General features: G+C 45.0%; 1 protein-coding gene across 5 annotated transcripts in view; it reads left to right on the forward strand.

The window, feature by feature from the left end:
- AHDC1 (AT-hook DNA binding motif containing 1) overlaps positions 1–18,742 on the forward strand; it is a 127,296-nt gene that overhangs the window by 87,554 nt on the left and 21,000 nt on the right. For 3 of the 5 annotated variants that reach the window (XM_066572722.1, XM_066572753.1, XM_066572719.1), the window contains 3 exons: positions 9,555–9,687; positions 12,199–12,245; positions 13,844–18,654. In XM_066572722.1, the coding sequence (XP_066428819.1) occupies positions 9,555–9,687; positions 12,199–12,245; positions 13,844–18,603 (4,940 nt within the window). In that variant the 3' untranslated portion in view covers positions 18,604–18,654. Of the gene's footprint in view, positions 1–672; positions 710–9,375; positions 9,404–9,554; positions 9,688–12,198; positions 12,246–13,843; positions 18,655–18,742 lie in introns of those variants that run through there. The other 2 variants (XM_066572733.1, XM_066572743.1) reach the window with 2 other exon arrangements.

The following is an 18,742-nucleotide window of genomic DNA, read 5'->3' on the forward strand; positions in this document are numbered from 1 at the left end:
TGGACTCTCCAAAAAATGTGTATCCGATCGGTTGAAACCTGAAAACATTTGGGTTATTTGACTTAAAGATCTTCCCTTAAAACTGTGGACTGTGGTGTAAACTATAAATGTTGAACCCGTGTGACCTATTCTAAATGATATTGCTGCTTCTACTTAGTGATTGACAGCCTTCCCTCTATGACTATGTATACAGAGCTAGATGTAAATGACTGAGTAGGAGCGCCCACTGAACTCTTATGCACAGCAAGAGTAGGGATTTAAATGAATAAAATACAAGTTAGAAAGAGTCTTTTCCCACAACAGTATTTATCAATCTGCTTGGCTCCTCCTGCTCTAGAACAAGCTGTCCCCATTTAGGACTGCAAGCGTATCTTGACAGGCTTCCTTTCAAGGGGGTATTCCTGAGACTGGGTTAAAATTTTCTAAATTTTCCGAACATTTCTACTTATTGCCATTATTTCAAATGTCTATCTAAATCATCAAACTGAAATAGTTCCCTTATTTATTTTTTCTCACCTACATCCACTACGGGGAATTGAAAAACTACACCCCCAAAAATGCCCTTTTGCCAGTTACTGACGATGGCACATTCTCGACTGTACAAACTGTGATTATGGAGATTGAAGGCACGGAGCATGCCTGACCAGTAAAATTGCGGAGTGTACAAGTCGTGACCATTGGATATCAATGAAGAACCAAGAGATTACAGGTAAAGCCATATCCCTGAAGCTTTGTAAAACAAGGTGGGCCCAATTCAGATCTGCATTTCACTTCGCTTCCGTTCTGTTTGGTTCTTGTTTATTAAACTGAACAAAAAATGTAATTTGCTGTGCTATTTGTTAAGTTGAAAAAGACGGATCGGAAGCAAGCTGAAAGCTTTCCATTTGCTTTGTTTATTTATTTTTTTTCAAGAACCCATTGAATACCCTTTTAATTCCCAGAAATTGAATGAACCAGGAGGGTACATACTCAATAACCGCTCAATTCAAACTCCATGTAGGGGAGGGGGACCTGTCATGGTAGAGAACGTCAGCAGTTTGTTTTTTCTTTTTGATGGATAACTGGGACTGATGGTAAAATCCCTCTTGCATTACATTCCCTGTCTAGGTTCAATCACATGATTTGTGAAGTAGCAGTTTTTCTGCAACCACAATGAAAATGCAGCAAAATGGCATTTTTTGCTAAATTATGGCAAAACTGCTGCATTTCGCCACAAATCTGCTGTAATCGTAGCAGAAAAACGCAATTTAACCATATGTGAATACACCGTAAGCACTGCAATTTTTTTAATGCGTGTTTGTCGTTTGTGTGCCTATTCACACAATGAAACACCAGAGGATAGAACCCATTGCTTTCCATTGGTTCACTCTGGTGTTTCATTTTTGTGTTCTCATTTCGAGCATGCCAAAAAAAACAAACAAAGGCAGGATACTCTAGTGCGCATTTGCACACCCAAGGCCCTATAGGAGTCTATGGGGGTGCAATAATGTGATGCCCACGTAATTACACAATATTCTGCGCAATTTCACTGGAATGCTAACACATCTGGTACTAATTGGGCTGCACAGCCTTTAAAATAGCGGCTTGGGAGTGTCCTTCGTTGCGAATGGTCCGCAACAGCGCAAAAAGTACAGTGGAATGTGCTGTCCCGTGAGCAATAGTGCAATGTTGTCAGTGCAAAAACGTTGCATGCATTTTTGTACATGCGTCAGTCTGCCCTAAATTTGGTAAATCTGTTTGAATGACATCTAGTTTCATGACCTGTTTTTACATGTAAATTTACATGGTGGCATTGATTTTGCGGCTTTAGTACAATGACCTAGAATAAAAAGGTAACACAACATGGGGTAGTAATAGTTCTGTTTTCCAATAGAATTTTGTTGATGCTCATCTAGACGGTCGTGTGCAGTCTTCAGCCCAATGTCCACTTGCACGCACTGATTCCATCTGCTGAATCCTGCAGCGGAATCCAGCCGTGCCCGCAGAAATGGACAGAGAGACACCACCTTACCTGTCCAGATCGACCACGGGTCTCCTCTGTGCCGGCCGGACCTTCTTTCTTCAGCACGGCTGATGCGTCTGGATGTGCTGCCCGATGTGCCGGATGCATGTGCAATGCAATTTATTTATTTTTTTATCTCCTGCTTTCCCTCGAATCCGCAGCACGTCCACAATGACAGCTTTGCCTGTGCTGCAGGATCAAACAGCTTCCATTGACTTCAATGGAAGCCATCCCTACGGGATCTGCAGAAAAATAAAGCATGCTGCGATTTCTTCCTGCCCGTGCGATCCGCACGCCGGGAAACAAATTACAGCGGTATGCTTTTAACGGTCTTGAGGATGCTAATGCATCCCTATGGGCAACTTGATTTGCGGATCTTTCGCGCGGGTGCCAGAAATCAAATCCAACCGTGGACCTTGAGTCGTCTTCTGGGCCAACCTCACTGTGGTCTGGCTGCTGTCAGTGACTACATGCGACTAGCCCTGTGTATAAGAAACTCAGCAGCCTACCTGCCCAACTACTACTATGTGGGACTGTGAATTAGTATGTAGACACTGGCATGCAAGGTGGAAGAGCCCGGGGTGGGTGCTTACAGTTCAGCCATGGCTGCTCCAAGTTGTAGGAGAGCCAATAGGAAGCCGTGCCAGTGAGCCTCCTCATTGGCCCGGCACTGCTGTGCTGATCATGTGACATGCAGTTGGCCTGGAGGAGTTGAGACGTGGCAGCGAGCTGTCCAGCGCCATAGTTTGCTCCATCTCTACCCCCTCTAATTTTCTCTCCGGCTGCAGCTAGCCCAGCGGCCTATGCCTGTCAGCAGTACTGTGAGTCAATGTGAGTTAGACCTCCTTCACACGGGCGACATGGCATGGCTGCGAGAAAATCGCAGTGATATCGCATCGCTGGTCTGTGCGATATCGCCGTGTCTTCTCACGGCAATACCCCGATTTTGTAGCACTACAAAGTCTAACATAACATGCAAGGATTTTCGGGTGGGGGGAGGATGGTCTTAAAATATAGGCCCTTCCCCGATAATAAGCTAGAGATGAAGAAAAAAAATGAATATACCTCACCTCTCCCGCACTATCTGGGGTGCTACTGCAGCTTCTTCTCAGTCCCAGTCACTATTTCTTTTCATCATCTTCTGGTCGGGGATTGAAAAATCTCCGTCTCCTGCAAGCACACTAAGCGTCAGCCAATCACAGCCAGCGCTTCTAGAAGGCGGGGATTTTTCAATCCCCGGCCAGAAGATAAAAAACAGTGCCGGGACCTGGGGAGAGCACTTATAAGGTGATGTATGTATTTTTTTTTCTGCTGCTGGGGCCTAGATTTGGCTTTGACAGTAGGACTTCCTACTGTTAAAGTTGCATCGCACTGCATGAAATAGCATTTTCATGCGATGCAACAGAGAGGAAGGCTCCATAGGGAAACATGGGCTACAACACCTCACGAGTTGCGAGCATAACGCCGGACCTGTGAGGTTTATGTTTTTGGTTGTTACATGCTACAAAACATCGCATGTGTGAAGGAACCCATAGGAAAGCTTCACATAGATGCGATTTGTAGCAACACAACAAAATCACGCAACTTTGTCGCCCGTGTGAAGGAGGTCCAGTGCAGTCAGTAGACAAGCCTGGTCAGCCACCCAGCTGCATTAATTTAGAAGTCATCCGTTCAGTGCTGTTTGCCTCTGTCTCAGGTGGGTAGTAACTGATTATTTGAACCGTAAGGCTATTTTAAATTTTTTCTTTAACCCGGTGGAATTTCCACGTGCGAATTAAATCTCTAAAACCCGCAGAAAATTCCAGGGCTTGCTGCCGTGGTCTTTGCCATGAATCTGCATGCAGATTTAGTCCTGTCAATGGGAAAAAACCGACATGCAACTTTTAACGTGTTTTGTTAGTCGTTGGCTACTTTTACAACTGCGTCAGGGGTTCACACAGAGCAGGAAAGGGGGAGACCTAAGGCTGAACGGGATCTGTCTTATGATGGAATCCAACAGACCCCATTGACATTATGGGGTTTGTTCGGTTTCCGCTCAGCTGTCCGGCATTTTACCGGACGAAAAAGCACAACATCATCTTCCGTCCGGCAGTTTGTCCTGGATCTGCGACAGAACTTTCGCCTGAAGGTTCCAGTGGAGATGTAGAAGCAGCCTCTGTGTATGTAATGTGTGGCCCAAGACAACTCTTCCAATGTGGTCCAAAGACATCAAACGATTTGGCAGCCCTGTCTTAGGCGTTTAAGTTAAAGGCTTGGGTTGCTCTTATGGAGCCCGCTTTTTACCGCGATTATTGTTGCACAATGCTGCCACTGAGTTCAATGGGGCTTTGCGGTCCAGCGCTGGAACAAACGCCGTGATTTTCGAGCGCTGTCTGCTCTATTTTCGCCAGTCTTGGCACTCCTTAATGCACCTCATCGCCCATCACAATGATGGGGTGCGTTAAATGCTGTAGCATGCGTTTGACAACGCTGCATGAAATTTGCTGTAAAATGACGCAGTGTTTTGTGAACGCATGTGAGAGCAGCCAAAGGAAGGGAAAATCGGGCTTTTAAAAGGGTGTATTTGGAAATGCAGGAAATGTACCTGTTGTCCCCAGCTATTGCAAGGAGCTACCAGGACCTCATGTATGTGAAGCTCCTGTGTTTTGTCACTTCTACCAAATCCTAATGACACTAATAAGCCTTCAGTGAAATTGACCCCAGAATGTGCCTGTGATCATTAGTAGGAACATGGACTGCGGGAATACATGTGAACTGCTGCTGCGGTATATACAAGATAGATTGCCAATCTTCCTCCTGAGGGAAGAGTCGAACGCTGTTAATAGCCTATCATGTCTTCTGGGCGCTTGGTTTTCTTAAATGAACAAAGAAACCAAACTTTGTAGCAATAATTAAGCACAGGGGTCCAGGCAACATTTGCACACAGCCTTGGTGTACACACTGGATTTGTCTTGAGTACTTTGCTTTCCTCCCGAAAAAAAAAATCGTGATCAGTCAGTTGTCTCCATGTGAAATTGGTCCTTGTGTATGTGTCTGAGCAGATGAAGCTCCGGCTGAGACAGGTACTGATGTCGGTGACTGCAATCTGCTAACGGCGCCCTTTAAATAGGTGGTGCTGTATTAATAGTAAATGTTGCACGTGTGTCATCTAGACAAACACATATACATGCTCGTTTCAATGTACTGCTGAGCGGGTGTAAATCGGATAGTGGCTTGTGATTAGGATGACCACTTTAGCTGTTAAAGCGCTATAAAGTCTGTTTTGAGAAATGCGCTTCCATGGCTTTGTTCTCAGTATCTGCTATCACTGGCCAAGTCGGCTATACTGGGGCCCATCTGCTCTCTATTTAGAAAGCTCCAGCAGCATAGCCATCTCTAGCCGTCAGAGTCCGAATCACTGAACTGATTATACTGAGAGGTCAGACTGTGAGAGACCATTCACTGCAGTGTGGCAATGTGTAACCCCTTCCTGTCCGCCGCTGCCTGCTTGCAATGGCTTTCCTGCCTGAGAGATAGATCTGTAGAGCTTTGCATCAGAGCACCCTGCAGAGCACAGCAGTGTAGTAACACTTTCCTTGCTGAGCTCTGTACCTATGGTAACCAGCACCTTGGAAGTCGGAAAACACCCCTCCCTTGTCATATGATGTCACTGTCAGCTCTGGGGATAATGTGACCTTGTCACCTTCCAGCCAGAGATAGCTTGGAATAAAAGCTTCCTGCACACATAATGTGTCTATAGATGTACAATGTCTGGGAAAAAATTCACTTAGCTGCGCTAGAATTGGGAAGGGAAATCAATCGTCTTTAACAGATGCTCTCCACACCTTGTACCGTCCAGAACAGCCCTCCTCCCCCTACAGAAGTGGTGGTAGTGGGATGGGTATGTGACAGCATTACAGTTTGGGGTCATGTATCATTTGGGAAAGTCATTTGTTTTAGTCTCAAGCTGCCAAAAATGGAAGTATCTGCAACCCATCCTTTTTAGCATTTGCAATACAGTCCCTAAATTTCTTGTAACTTGAATTGTAGCGAAAGCAGTACGAGACACACACCCTGTTGTACACCAACACCGTGCTATACTTGGCATTAAAAGGAGTCCTCCACTGCTGCTACCTTCCCTTGGCTCGCTGGGCGTTATCCGACACTACTTCGGCTTTGGTAATTATGCGATTTTTAGCGCTTCAAGCCTGCTGAGGAGCAGATATGTGATGGTATGTATATATCAGCAATGACCATTTTGCATACGTAGAAAGGACAGTGGGGTTTTTTTCTGTTTACTCTTTTGACAGTTGGGATTTGTTGCGAATGGTCTTTCCGTATTCGGATGAGTAGGATTGGCCGACGCACTTTGTCAGAAAACATCTAGGGGGGCTTTGATCATTTTTGTGTCTGGGAAAGAAGTGCCAAGTGCTGAATAGAGTCTATAATGGTCTGATACGTCTGGGAGTTTTCACCCAACTCGTGGCTTTTCTTTAATTATGAACTTTTCTTTTTGTAGAACAAAGTAATCTTCTGCTGAACATGTTAGCATTTCTGTGACTGTACTTCTGCCCGAAGGAGCTAGCTAGTACTGGTGTGTCCCCAATACAACAGGTCCTTGGCACTCCATGGGTTAATGGTGAGCACTCCCCGTTCGGATGTCACCGTGTCCCCACTGCTGCATGACCCACTTCCACATTCGGTATCCAGGCAACATGCTCCTGCTCCCTCTGCCCTACCACATGTAACGCCCGGTACAGCGGCATCCTGTTAGAACAGAGAGTGGCACTGAGTATCTGTACAGAAAATGCACACGCTGAGCTGTATAATGATGCTGAGTATCTGCACACCCCCTCTCTGTTTGTAGCTGTGTATTTTATCTGCCTGTCTGACAGATCCTGGATCCAGCGGGGAGCAGCTAATCTGTGCACACAGGAGGAAGCAGATAAATAAAGGATGAGAGAGACAGAGGAGACAGGACAGACAGGAGAAAGGGAGGGAAGGAAGGAGTTAGTATGCAGGTCTTTGTAGTGGGAAAAGAAGTGGAGAGAGACATCTGCTGGGAAGACGAGACTTTTCTGCATTGGGCTGCCATGCGATCCCTTCCCAATAACTAGTGTGGGTGCTCATGCCAGTGCGTATGTATAATGTATGCGGAGCAGAGGCCAATGACTCCGCCGGCTCAGGTTTGACTTTCAGACACATTTCGCTACATTTTAGTAACTTCTTCAGAGTTTACCTTGGAAGTAGTGAAGCCTTTCCTCTAATGGGATCTGCTCACGTGTTTTGCAGAAAAGATGCGCATGATGCCGACCGACAATAATCTGTAACCTCATACTATCACAAGAGTGGGCGCTGAATACTGTGCTGAAATAGCTGCAATATTACAATTTCGAGTTTTCTGATAAACTCGCACACTATTTCCTCCTTGTATTCTAGCAGATCACATGGTAATGCACAGCCCTGTCGGCCTTGCTCGCAGAATATATGTTTGCCTGGTGAATGCCGTATCAGGTGGATGATTTTGTTTCATTGGAGCAGAAAGGGTTATACTGTCACATGCTGCTTTCGGGCACGAAAGAGGCTGGTCAAAATGCCAAAGTCTGCAGGGCTTTCTGGCTGGAAAGGGAATGCTTTGCCAGGATGTGGTTCCCTGGCTGAGTGCTTTCTGCCTCAAAGCATTCTGGGAGGAGGGCAGCTATAATTAGTCCTGTGCCTGGAATCCAATGCCTGCTCCCTCCTCTTATCACTGCACCATCTGTCTGCCCTCTACCCTCCCCCCACACACTCAGCTGTGACACAAGCTCACTTCCTGATGTCTGCCTATATAGGTATATGAGCAGAACCCATTTGCTACAGCTGAACTGGCAATGTCAGCCTATGTTCAAGGTGCACTTGTATATTTTACAATGTTCTCATTTGGGTCCAGTTTCCTGTGACATTGGACTGTACACAATGACTTGGTGGTCTTTGACCTACGAGCCTTGCCTGCTCATAAGGCTGCCTCTAGTCCGGGCCACAGCAGAGGGGTGACTGCTTACTAATCCACTCCGTACAGTTTGTCCAAACTTGCATGTCTTGATGCTTGCTATGATTGCTCTCCTTGGATTGGTTAACTGCAAACAGCAAATGTCAACTTGATATCTTGTTTTTTGCACCCTATACACCTCCTAACATCCTCTACCTGTGAAAGCAACTTCTACTCTGTGTGAGTGTAAGGGGGTATTCACACTGTAGATGTAAAACCTTTCCATCAGCCCCCATTCACCCAAAGGATGAGCAGGATGTCCTCTTTGCCTCCACTGGACTGGTATATGGCAATAGACCTTTTTTTTGCTGCTACATGGAGCAGTTGCTTTCTTAGGGCACGTTTGCACAGAATGATTATTGTTCAGGTAATCATTGGTTTGTGTGACATTAAATAATCGTTCAGTTTAAACTACGAACAGTAACTCCTTCGCGTACCGTTCAGTTTATGCATGCATAAAAATCTGGCGACAATCCGCCCATGGCAGTCCGTAAACAGGCAGTCCGTCATCCACAGACTGCCTGTTTGTTTCAGATTGTGGCAAGCAGCCGGAAGAGATCACCAACACACACTCCGCCTCTATTCAGTGAGCGATGACATCTGGGACGACTGTTGGGCACTTATGTGTAAAACCTCCCTTACTGTACAATGGATTTTAAGGCTGCAGTTTTTTTTTTTTGCTGTAGTACATTATGGGGGGTTGTATGTACTAATATGGTCAGAGGCAGACTACTACTTAGATTTTGGGGTGCTGGATGATCATGCTCTCCTCTACAGAGGAACCCGTTTTACTTGTAATGAACATGCTTCTTCTAATTCAAGTCAGTGTTACTAAATGTGTGAAATGTCTGCATATTGTTAATGCAAGCACTGAATAGACAGGCGCTGTGAGGCTACAGGTGCACACACAAACTTTCCCCAGCACAGCCATGATAAAGCACATAGGGAAGGTTGGCATGGGAGTAGTGCCCACTTCCAGAGTAGGCATCATTTCTTATAATGACTTGTGGAATGATGCATGACTCGGCATCCAGAGATATACAGATCTTGTACGCTGAGGTGTAGATAGGAAAGCGGTGGATGCAGGGAGAAAGCATGAAGCCTTGAGGAGAGGCGTGAGGAGATCATGGGATTAAGTTGAACAGGGGAGGGGGAGAGCATGCAGCCCTGAGGTGAAGACTTGTGTCAGTATGTGGAGAAGAGACACATTATATATACACCACTCTGCTGGATGCTGAGATACAGATAACAGGAAAGAGAGAAAGGAGGAGATAGGCAGGAGCAGAGAAGACAGCAGGGGAGAGAAGAGGAGAGGAAGGGGAGAGAAACTGGGGGAAAAAAATGCGGAGTGGGACGTGAAAAAGCGAAACAAGTTCAGAGTATGGGCAAAAGAGGTATAGTAAATGCAAGGCAGGGACTTCAGACACTACTATGTTTAAATGCTTGTATGAATGTAGAGAGACTGCTTGCACTGTGCCTCATAACCAATGCGTAGCTATAGCACCAGCACAGAAGTAACTTGAAGGGGATTTGTTTCTCTTACAGATGTCAGTGCTGCTGGCCTTGTCCCTTCTAGCCTGGAAAATGGAGATACTCCTGACGAAAAGCGTCCTCCACATTCAAAGGAGGCCGAAAGGGGCCGCAGAGTGACTCTAGCCTGTAGACACCCTCGTTCACGGTAAGCGCATGCATGGGACCTGTAGATAAACATTCTGTAAGCTGGAATGCTTTGCACAGGCCTTCTCAACAGATATCTGTTGTGTTTTTTTATCTGACCTATTACCTTGGCATATTCCTTAAGAAGATCCCTTGCTGGACATTACAGTTTCAGATCAGCACATTACCGGCATATTTAGTCGCTCGTAATATGGGAGTGTTAGGAAAAAAAATGCAGCCATAGTATGGTCGTGTGAACATGGTCATAATACTGAAGGTTTTGTTCCTAGGTATCAAAGATGTTTTCTGACATTACTACCAATAGAAGCTTGGTTGGCCATCTACTTCCAGCTTACACATAGATGTTGCAGTACACTTTTCAGGAAAGAAAGATGGCCATTGGCAGTTGTCAACTTGGTTGTACTAAATGTAAAAACATTAAAAATGACTTCAGTTGTGTATTTGTCCATGTTATTGAACAGTATTGACTTTAAAATTTAGTGCTTAAAACTTTATTCTTTGATCTACATAGCTGTATGAGGGCTTGTTTTTTATGGGATGAGTTGTAGTTTTCAGTGATACTTTTTAATGTACCAAAAAAACATATAAGTAAAAATGACATTCATTTCATTCTGCGGATTAGTATAATTACAACAATATCAAATTTTTTTATAGTTTGTTAAAAAAAATCTAAAACTAAAACCTGCTTTTTAAAATTCTATGACGTGTGGGATATATAGTGCAACTCTCCAGATAGTTTTTTCAGAAAGTGTTTAACTTGAATCGCTTGATGTTAACTTCATTCTTTAGCTCAGTATAATTATGGTGATACAAAATTTATGTAGTTTTGTTATACTACTTTTAAATTGCTTTGCCGCCATCTTCTGACCACCATGACTTTTTTTTTCCATTGTGTGAAGGCTTGTTTCTTCCTGGACACCTTTTTGATAGTGTTGGTATTTTGGGGTACATATGATTTATTTAATCACTTTTACAGACATGGCAATACCCAATATATGTTTTGGTTTGTTAAAAATGGGAAAACATTTTACATTTTTATAATAACTTTTTACTATGAACTAGCAATTTATGTATACAGTATACTGCAAAACTTCAGTATTGCAGTATTGTATTTTTGTAGACCTACTACGGTTTAATAGACAAATGCATGGCCACCCTGGGAGTTTTCACAAGGCCCCAGGCTGCTATGATAAGAGTGGTTGTCTGCATTGTGTTCGCCTGATAGAGGGAGCTTCCTTCCTCTATCAAGATATTTTAATGATGCTGTCAGTGTTGCCAGCTGCATCTAAATGGTTAACTGATCTGAGTTATCTTCGATCCCTGCAGCCAGGTTGTCAGCAGTCAGACTGCCGACATCCACTGCCTGTACGCCAAGCCCACTCTGTGTAAACCTTGCGACATCCAATATACATGTACGTTGAATTGTGTTAAGCAGTTAAAGATGTAGAAATTTATTTTTAGATGAACATAAAATTAAAAACCAAATAGAGCTTTCATAGCCTTTAGAGTGACCAGGTTATTTAAAGAGCCACTCCGGTGAATTAAAAAAAAATATTATGTAACTAGCCCCCCAGTTTATATATGACAGCTTGTTTAGTTATTCTTTTCTGTCTGAAACTCCTGGGCGCTACCTTCTCAGGTGGGCCATCTGAGCTCAATTCTGACTAGTTTAGATTTACTTGGCTTTATGTTCTTTCACATTAGTCAGTTTTTCAGCCAGCATAACTCCTTCATGGTGGAACCTACCACAAAAACTCTTTAGAGTGGGAAACAGACAATCCTATCACAGTTACTGATGCGCTCACAGCTCCTGTCACACAGTTATAATGGAGATCACAGCTCATCCTCCTAACTGTATATTTATGGTCTCTAGCTTATTTAGATTAATAAAAAAATACAGATGGTAATGGCAGTGTCCTTCCTGCTGTAAGCCTTGGTACAGGCTGTAGCTGCCAGTGTGATGTGCTAACACATCATGGGATTGATAGCACAGTATAGTGACAAAGCACAGACATATCAGATTTGCTGAAGAGATAAGTATCAGACAGGGGTCTGCACTGCATGGAAATTACTGCAATATACATAGAAGACCTCCAGAGTGTGACAGGCAATCAGGGGAGGGCAGGGATAGAAAAATGGGTTTTCACAGGGGTGGCCCTTAAATACTTCTGGGTCATTTTGGTAAATAGAGTAAAGAGCTTCTGCATAAAACTTACCTTGCAATCAAGGTCTCCACATGTGACACTGCATTACATACATGATTGGTCATTGGCTTTAATTGCCACTACATTTTCCTGATGACAGCTGATCAACTGGTTTCGTCAGCCTGGCTTTCGGTGATCATTTTATGGTTAGGGTTACTGCTTAAGGAAAGTGAGTTGTTCTAATCTTAACCTTTTTATGTTTTTACAGTTCTTGTTAATACTTTCCTGCTTGTACACATTTCTGTATTCTTGTAAAACTTGGTCCTAACTTTTATTGACTTAAATAATTTTTTTATTTTTTTTTACAGAGATCACAAGTACAGTGGGAGAAGTTCGAAGCAAGACAGGCAAGAAAGTATGTATTTGCATAGATCACAATTAATATATTTTAACTAACATTTAGTAATGGGGGAATGTGAAATGGGTTATTGTCAAGTCTTAAGTTAGGATTGTAAATGTGGCTAAAAATAAATAAAACTAGACTATGATTTTTGTCTTATTTGAGTCTTCTGGATTCCATGTTGCACTTAAGAATTTAAACTCTATCATACAATTACCATACTAGCATTGGTTTCCTTTCTTCACTCTGTAGGCAACAAAAGTGCATAAGAAATATGTTTTTGTAAAGCATGGTCTGCTTGGGTCTCTAAATGAAAAGTAGCTTTATGGTAGAAATAACCTTCTCTCCCTGTTTTGTCTACATTGGAGGCCAGACCAGCTAAGCCCAACTCTTTGAGATGTTAGCCAAAGATGGAGATGACCAAAAGTTATGGTGTTATCAGCCTCACACATTTAGGCCTTGTTCACGTGGGCGAAAAAGTTGCGTGATTTTGTTGCGTTGCTACAAATCGCATGTATGTGGAGCCCATGCTTTCCTATGGGTTACTTCACACGTACGAGGATTTGTAGCATGCAACAGCCCGACACAAAAACCTTGCGGGTCCCGCGATATGTGCTCGACTGCGATGCAACTTTGAGAGTAGGAAATACTACTATCAAAGCCCTAACCTAAGCCCTGGCTGCATGGAAAAATAAAAAAAATACAGATACATCACTTTAGCACTGTCAGCCCAGCCGCGTCTTCTCCTCGGTCCCTGGCACTGTTTCTCTTCATCTTCTGGCCTGGGATTGAAAAATCTTCATCTCCTAGAATTGCTGACTCTTAGCCAATCACAACCAGCGCTCGATGAATCAATCACAGTCATTCATTGAGTGCTGGCTCTGATTAATTAGGCGTCAGCCAATCACAGCTAGCACTTTAAGGAGGCCGGGATTTTTCAGTCCCCGGCCATAAGAGACGACTATCAGCATCGGGGACCCAGGGAGAAGCTGCAGCGGAACCCCGGACAGCCCTTCTAGGTGATGTAAACTTATTTTTATTTTTTTCTTCAGCTACGGCTTATTTTGGGGTAGGGCTTATATTGCAAGCCCTACTTAGCCTGAAAATCCTTGCATGCGGTGCTACAAAGTCTCGCGACTTTGTAGAACCACATGTGACTTTGTAGCTCTAGAAAAGTTGCGGTATCACCGCGAGAAACCGCAGTGGTGACACACAGACCAGCGATGCGATATTGCTGCAATTTTCTCAAGGCAATGCCGTGCTGCTCATGTGGACGAGGCCCTACCTCCATGATAGGCTATGAATAGTAGATTAAATTCAGTTGGAGCCTTGTCTGCAGTACTGCATCAGCCCAATGGACAACTGATCATCGGGAGTTCTGAACAGCAGACCCCACTGATCTACTATTGATGACTTATAATGAAGGATGTACAACCACTTTGAAGGATTCCTGGTTTTGGGCTCAGAGGCTAGCCAGTTACCAAATTGATGTGTCCTTTCTGGGTTAATTCTCCGTACATTTTATTAGTTTATGAAAAGTTATGAATTCAATCGAATTTTTCTTAACCTACACATGATCCTTATCTTTTTACTAATTTGTGTTTCTCTTTCAGATTCTGCATCTATTCAGTTTGAACACCAAGGAGAAGATAGCCGACCCCAGCATTCTTTTGGCCGTTCAAACAAATCTTTTTGCCGCTCATCTGCAGGAACCACAAAACTGGGTGTTGATGGAATCATTGCATTACTTAAAAGCAAATGTGGCAATGGTCGTGTCAATCTACAGCCAGTAGTACGTTTGATGGATATTATGAAGGACTTTAGCCAGCTTTCCATTGACCTACAATCTAGTGGCGTTCGTCTTGATTATACACACGTTGTTAGCCCCCCATCAGAGAATGAAGATGTAGAGCCAGGATTACAGTACAGCTTCTTTTCTTCTCAAAGCCTTGCATGTGGACTGCGAAGCCCTGAAGAAAAGCCTTCAGAAACTGTTGATAGCAAGGAGCCAAGCCCTGTATCGCCCAACCCAGACTCAAGTGAATCTGCCAGCTCAAATGTTCTTAGAGAGTTAGCAGCTCTTGCCTTGATGGAGCCACAACCAACACAGAGTATGCAGGTGAGGGACCAGGAAGAGTTGGGCAGCCAAAATTGGGAGGACAGTGCAAATGAAAAGCAGGCACGGCACAAAAATGAAAATGAATCATCAGGGGATGAGCAGGGCTATGATAGACAAGAAATGGATGATTCTGGGGAGGAGGAAGACAAACAGGAAAAACAATTTTGTAAAGAGCAAGAGTCAAGTAAGATAGGGGGTTTTAGGCAAGAGCAGAGGGAGCAAAAGGAGGCTGAGGAATCATCAGGTGAAGAACAGGAAGAGAATAAACAGGAAGAAGAGTCAGAAGAGGATCAGATTGATAGTAAACCCGAAGAGTCCTCAGATGAGCAGGAAGATGAATTGGGAGTAAAAATGATGAAGGAAGATAAGGAGGTAAAACCTGAAGGAGAGCAGGGTAATGCACATGCAAATCAGGAAAGAAATTTAAGTGTTAAAGATGAAGAGAGAACAGAGAATGAGGATGAAAGGGAGTCGTCCGACGATGAAAGAATAGAACAGTGTAGAAAAAGGTTAGAGAAATACAAAGTAAGGGAAGTTATGGCAGAGCCAAGAATGGAAGAAATGCCCTGGATGCTACCTCTCTTCTCTGCAACATCAGAAACTCTCAGACGAACCCCTTTTTCCACACGTGGAGGTCACAGGTTTGGTCTCAGAGGACGCAGGGGAGATAGACCTGGCAGGGGCCGGAGAAGAAGACCTGGAAGACCACGAGCATCTGAAAGTCTATCTCGTGCATTTGTAATGCCTCCTTACCACCGAACACCTGAGGAGCCTAGAGCATATCGAACTCATGAGCAAAACTCAGTATTTCCACTTCCTACTCTTAATCAGAAAGCGTCTGCAGTTGATATGAATGCTGAGCAGGGCCCTCCTCAAAAACCAAAACGGAGGGGTATACGCAAGATGGTGGTGCGGATTGCCAAAATCCCGATGCCAATGGGAAGGAGAAATAAAACCAGTTATAAAGTATCTTCATTCAGTAGCACTCTTAGTGTTGAAGGAGGAGAACTGATTGGTGGTACAGGCCCTGGTCCCACCTCTCTACTAAAGATGAAAAATAATGGCCGAAATGTTGTCATGGTTTTCCCACCTGGTGAACTTCCGATCATCCTTAAGAGGAGAAGAGGACGGCCACCCAAAAACCTCGTCCTGGCTAGAGACACCCCGCCAATGGTTTCTCAGCCGCTTCCTATTGAACCATCTGTACCACCTCCACCAACTCCACAGCCAGCTCCACCAGTATCCGATGGAGAATTTGTGAAGAAGAGAAGGAGAAGAAAGCAAAAACTGGCATCTCCTCAACCTTCCTACGTAGCAGACACCAATGACAGCAAGTCTGAATACAGTGATGTCCTCGCAAAACTTGCTTTTCTGAACAGTCAGAGTCAAGGAGCTGGACGCACTTCTCCACCTCGTTGTTGGACTCCTACACTGCCTGATTCTGTGCACCAAGCTCCTGAAACTCATAATATCTCACAATTCCTACACAGAGTTCAGGGTTATCGTAGGAGAGGTGGGCGTGGTGGAGGGCCTGGCCGTCGTGGGGGATGCAATAGTCATAATGCAGAAGTGTCTCGCTGTTCATTTAGTGACTTTTTTGAAGGAATTGGAAAGAAAAAAACAAAGCCGAGAGCTGTTGACCCGCTAAAGCCAAGAAAACGTAGACAACCGAAGGCTGAACCAGATCCTAACGCCAAGCCCAAACGCAAGAGAAGGTCTAGAAAAAATGGTGCTTTGCTTGGTGAAATGGGAGGAGAGCCTGGTTTAGGATATCAAGGCATGTCTGACTGGGGAAGTGAAGGCAAAGGTGGGCCTTGGATGACACAGGTATCCCATGGTCAGTCAAGTGGCAGGCATTGTAATTACCAAGGACCTGAGCACAGGGGCTTTTCTGCGTTGCATAGTGGATCACCATCTCGTCCAAACTACTATACTGGAACAGGCTCTTTGTCTCAGGCTGAAAGTGGAGGACAGGATCATCATGGACTTTTTACTGGCTATTTCAGATCTCTTTTGGACTCAGACGATTCCTCAGACCTTGTGGATTTTGCTTCAGTTGCTCAAAGACAGGAAGCCAGAAAATCTACATCTGCGTTCTCTGGGTCATCAGCCTCCCCGAACCCAAGGGCACTCCAGCCGTATTCTAATTCCCGGGGCACAAAATCTGCTACCCAAGAATCGCCATACCAAAGTTCAACAGCTGCCAGGCAGCAATTCCCTCCAAACCGGGCAAATGCTAATTTTGGCTCACTTTCCCAACAAGAATGTCGCGGGTCAGATGCCTTTCAAAAGCTGCTGTCACGTTCTCCCAACTCCCAAAGTGCTGGCGGCTTTGGCCAATTTGGAGGCTTTTCTGGAGCTAGTGGACAGAATTTGCCTGGCCACGGTATATTTGCACCAAACAAGCAGTATCCAGCGCCTCCTGACTGTTTAGGTAATAAGGACTGCAGCTTTTCTTTCAGTGGTGGAGGTAATAGCCTCCCTTCATCACCAGGCAGTGCCCATAGTAGCACAAGTTTCAGCCAGCAACAACAAATATCAGCAGGAACAGGTACTAATACAGCTAAAACTCCCTTTTTCAGTACATCAGAGTTACCACCATTCCCACCACTTCGGAGTGAAAGTCGTTCAAGCACCTCTTCACCAGCTGGATATATGTTACCTAAGGTCTCTGGTCCATTGTTTCCTGGTGAGAACAACCGCAACTTTACAGGATCTGTGGGTGCAAGCCAGTGGGGATTTCGACAAGGTTATGGCCAGTCAGATTGGGGTAATGAGAGTTTTGGTCAGCTTTATGGCCCGGGATTTGATTGCCACATGACAGAATCCAATGTTATCTTGGACATTAGTAATTATACACCCCAAAAGACCAAGCAAAATACCGACAATATGTCAGAGTCCTCCTCTGACAGCACACAATACACACAACCTGGAGCTGGTTATCGCAGAGCCAATAGTGAGGCCTCTTCCAGTGAAGGTCAATCAAGTCTCTCTAGCCTTGAAAAGCTAATGATGGACTGGAATGATACATCAGCAACACCAGGATATAGTTGGAACCAGACTGTCCTTTTTCACCAATCTGCTAAACCTGGTAGAGGACGTAGGAAGAAAGCAGACCTATTTGAACAGTCACACCAACAGCACCATCACCTAGGCTTCTCATCATCCTCCCCATCTTCCTCATCATCATCAGCTGCTGCTCCACCAGCAGGTTTTCCAACCAAGAGAGGTGGTGGCCCCAGGGGCCCAAGAGGAGGGCGAGGTGGCAGCTGTGCAGCCAGCAAGAAAGAAAGAGGTTCAGGCAAAACCAAATTTTCCCCCAAACCACCTGCTCCACCACCTACTTCCTCAGTCAGTTCCCTCTTTCAGGACACCTCAGACTTAGGACTGGACTGCTATAGTGGGGACAGCAGCATGTCTCCTCTGCCCTCCCACTCGCGGGCGTATGGGGTGGGTGAGAGGGAGCCTACATGTGATTTCTCTGGACCTTATTCCATGAACCCATCTACCCCTTCTGATGGCACATTTGGCTTCCAGAGTGACTCTCCTGGGCTGGGCCCCCCGTCTACAGAACTTGATCCTGGTAAACACTTCCCCCATCTCCCTACAGTTGGCAACACCAGTACTGGTGCACCTCATCCGCCACCACCACCCCCACCACCACCTGGCCTGGGATATGATCTCCCACTACAAGACTCTCCTTTTTCCCCTAATTGCTCCCCTACTCTTGAGCTACGGCCAGGGGAGGGAAGAAAGCTTGTGCCGCCTCCCCACTCATCTTGCGATCCCCTGAAACATAGTCTCCCTCCCCACTTGCCCTCCTGTAGGGAGCAGTTGCCTCCCCAGCCATCAACGCATCACCGCTATGACCCTCCCAGCTGCAAGAATGCTGGCTACTGGTACCCATCCCGCAGTCCCCCCTATGATGGAAAGGGTGGATTACTTTCAGACTTCATGGGTAGGCGGGGAGATGGAGTATCTTGCCTGAGCCCCCACATCCCAAGCCCCAAAAGAGACAAAGAGACGCTGGACATGGTAAGGGGGCACCATAGATCATCATACCCGTGTCCTTTGCTCAATGATATTACCCATTCCCCTGTGCAAAGAGACTCAATGGTGCAGCTCCAGGATTCCTATCGTTACCCGGCCTTTCCCCCACAGGGTCCCCCAGTTTTGTCACCACCAAATCTGAAGGGTGGCTTTCTGGGACCCGAGAACATCCCAGAAGACAACTTCACAGTCACGTCCCTCTAGGGGGAGTGGCATGTCCAGAGTCATCAGGAGCAGCAAAGTCAAAGGGGTGAGGTAAGAAGCTGCTGAAAATGTGTTTTGCTATAACTAAGGAATTAATTTTATCTGTATTCTAGGCATTTTTGGTTATTTTCCATTCATG

This window comes from Eleutherodactylus coqui, chromosome 1 (genome assembly GCF_035609145.1).
Source record: "Eleutherodactylus coqui strain aEleCoq1 chromosome 1, aEleCoq1.hap1, whole genome shotgun sequence".
NCBI lineage: Eukaryota > Metazoa > Chordata > Amphibia > Anura > Eleutherodactylidae > Eleutherodactylus > Eleutherodactylus coqui.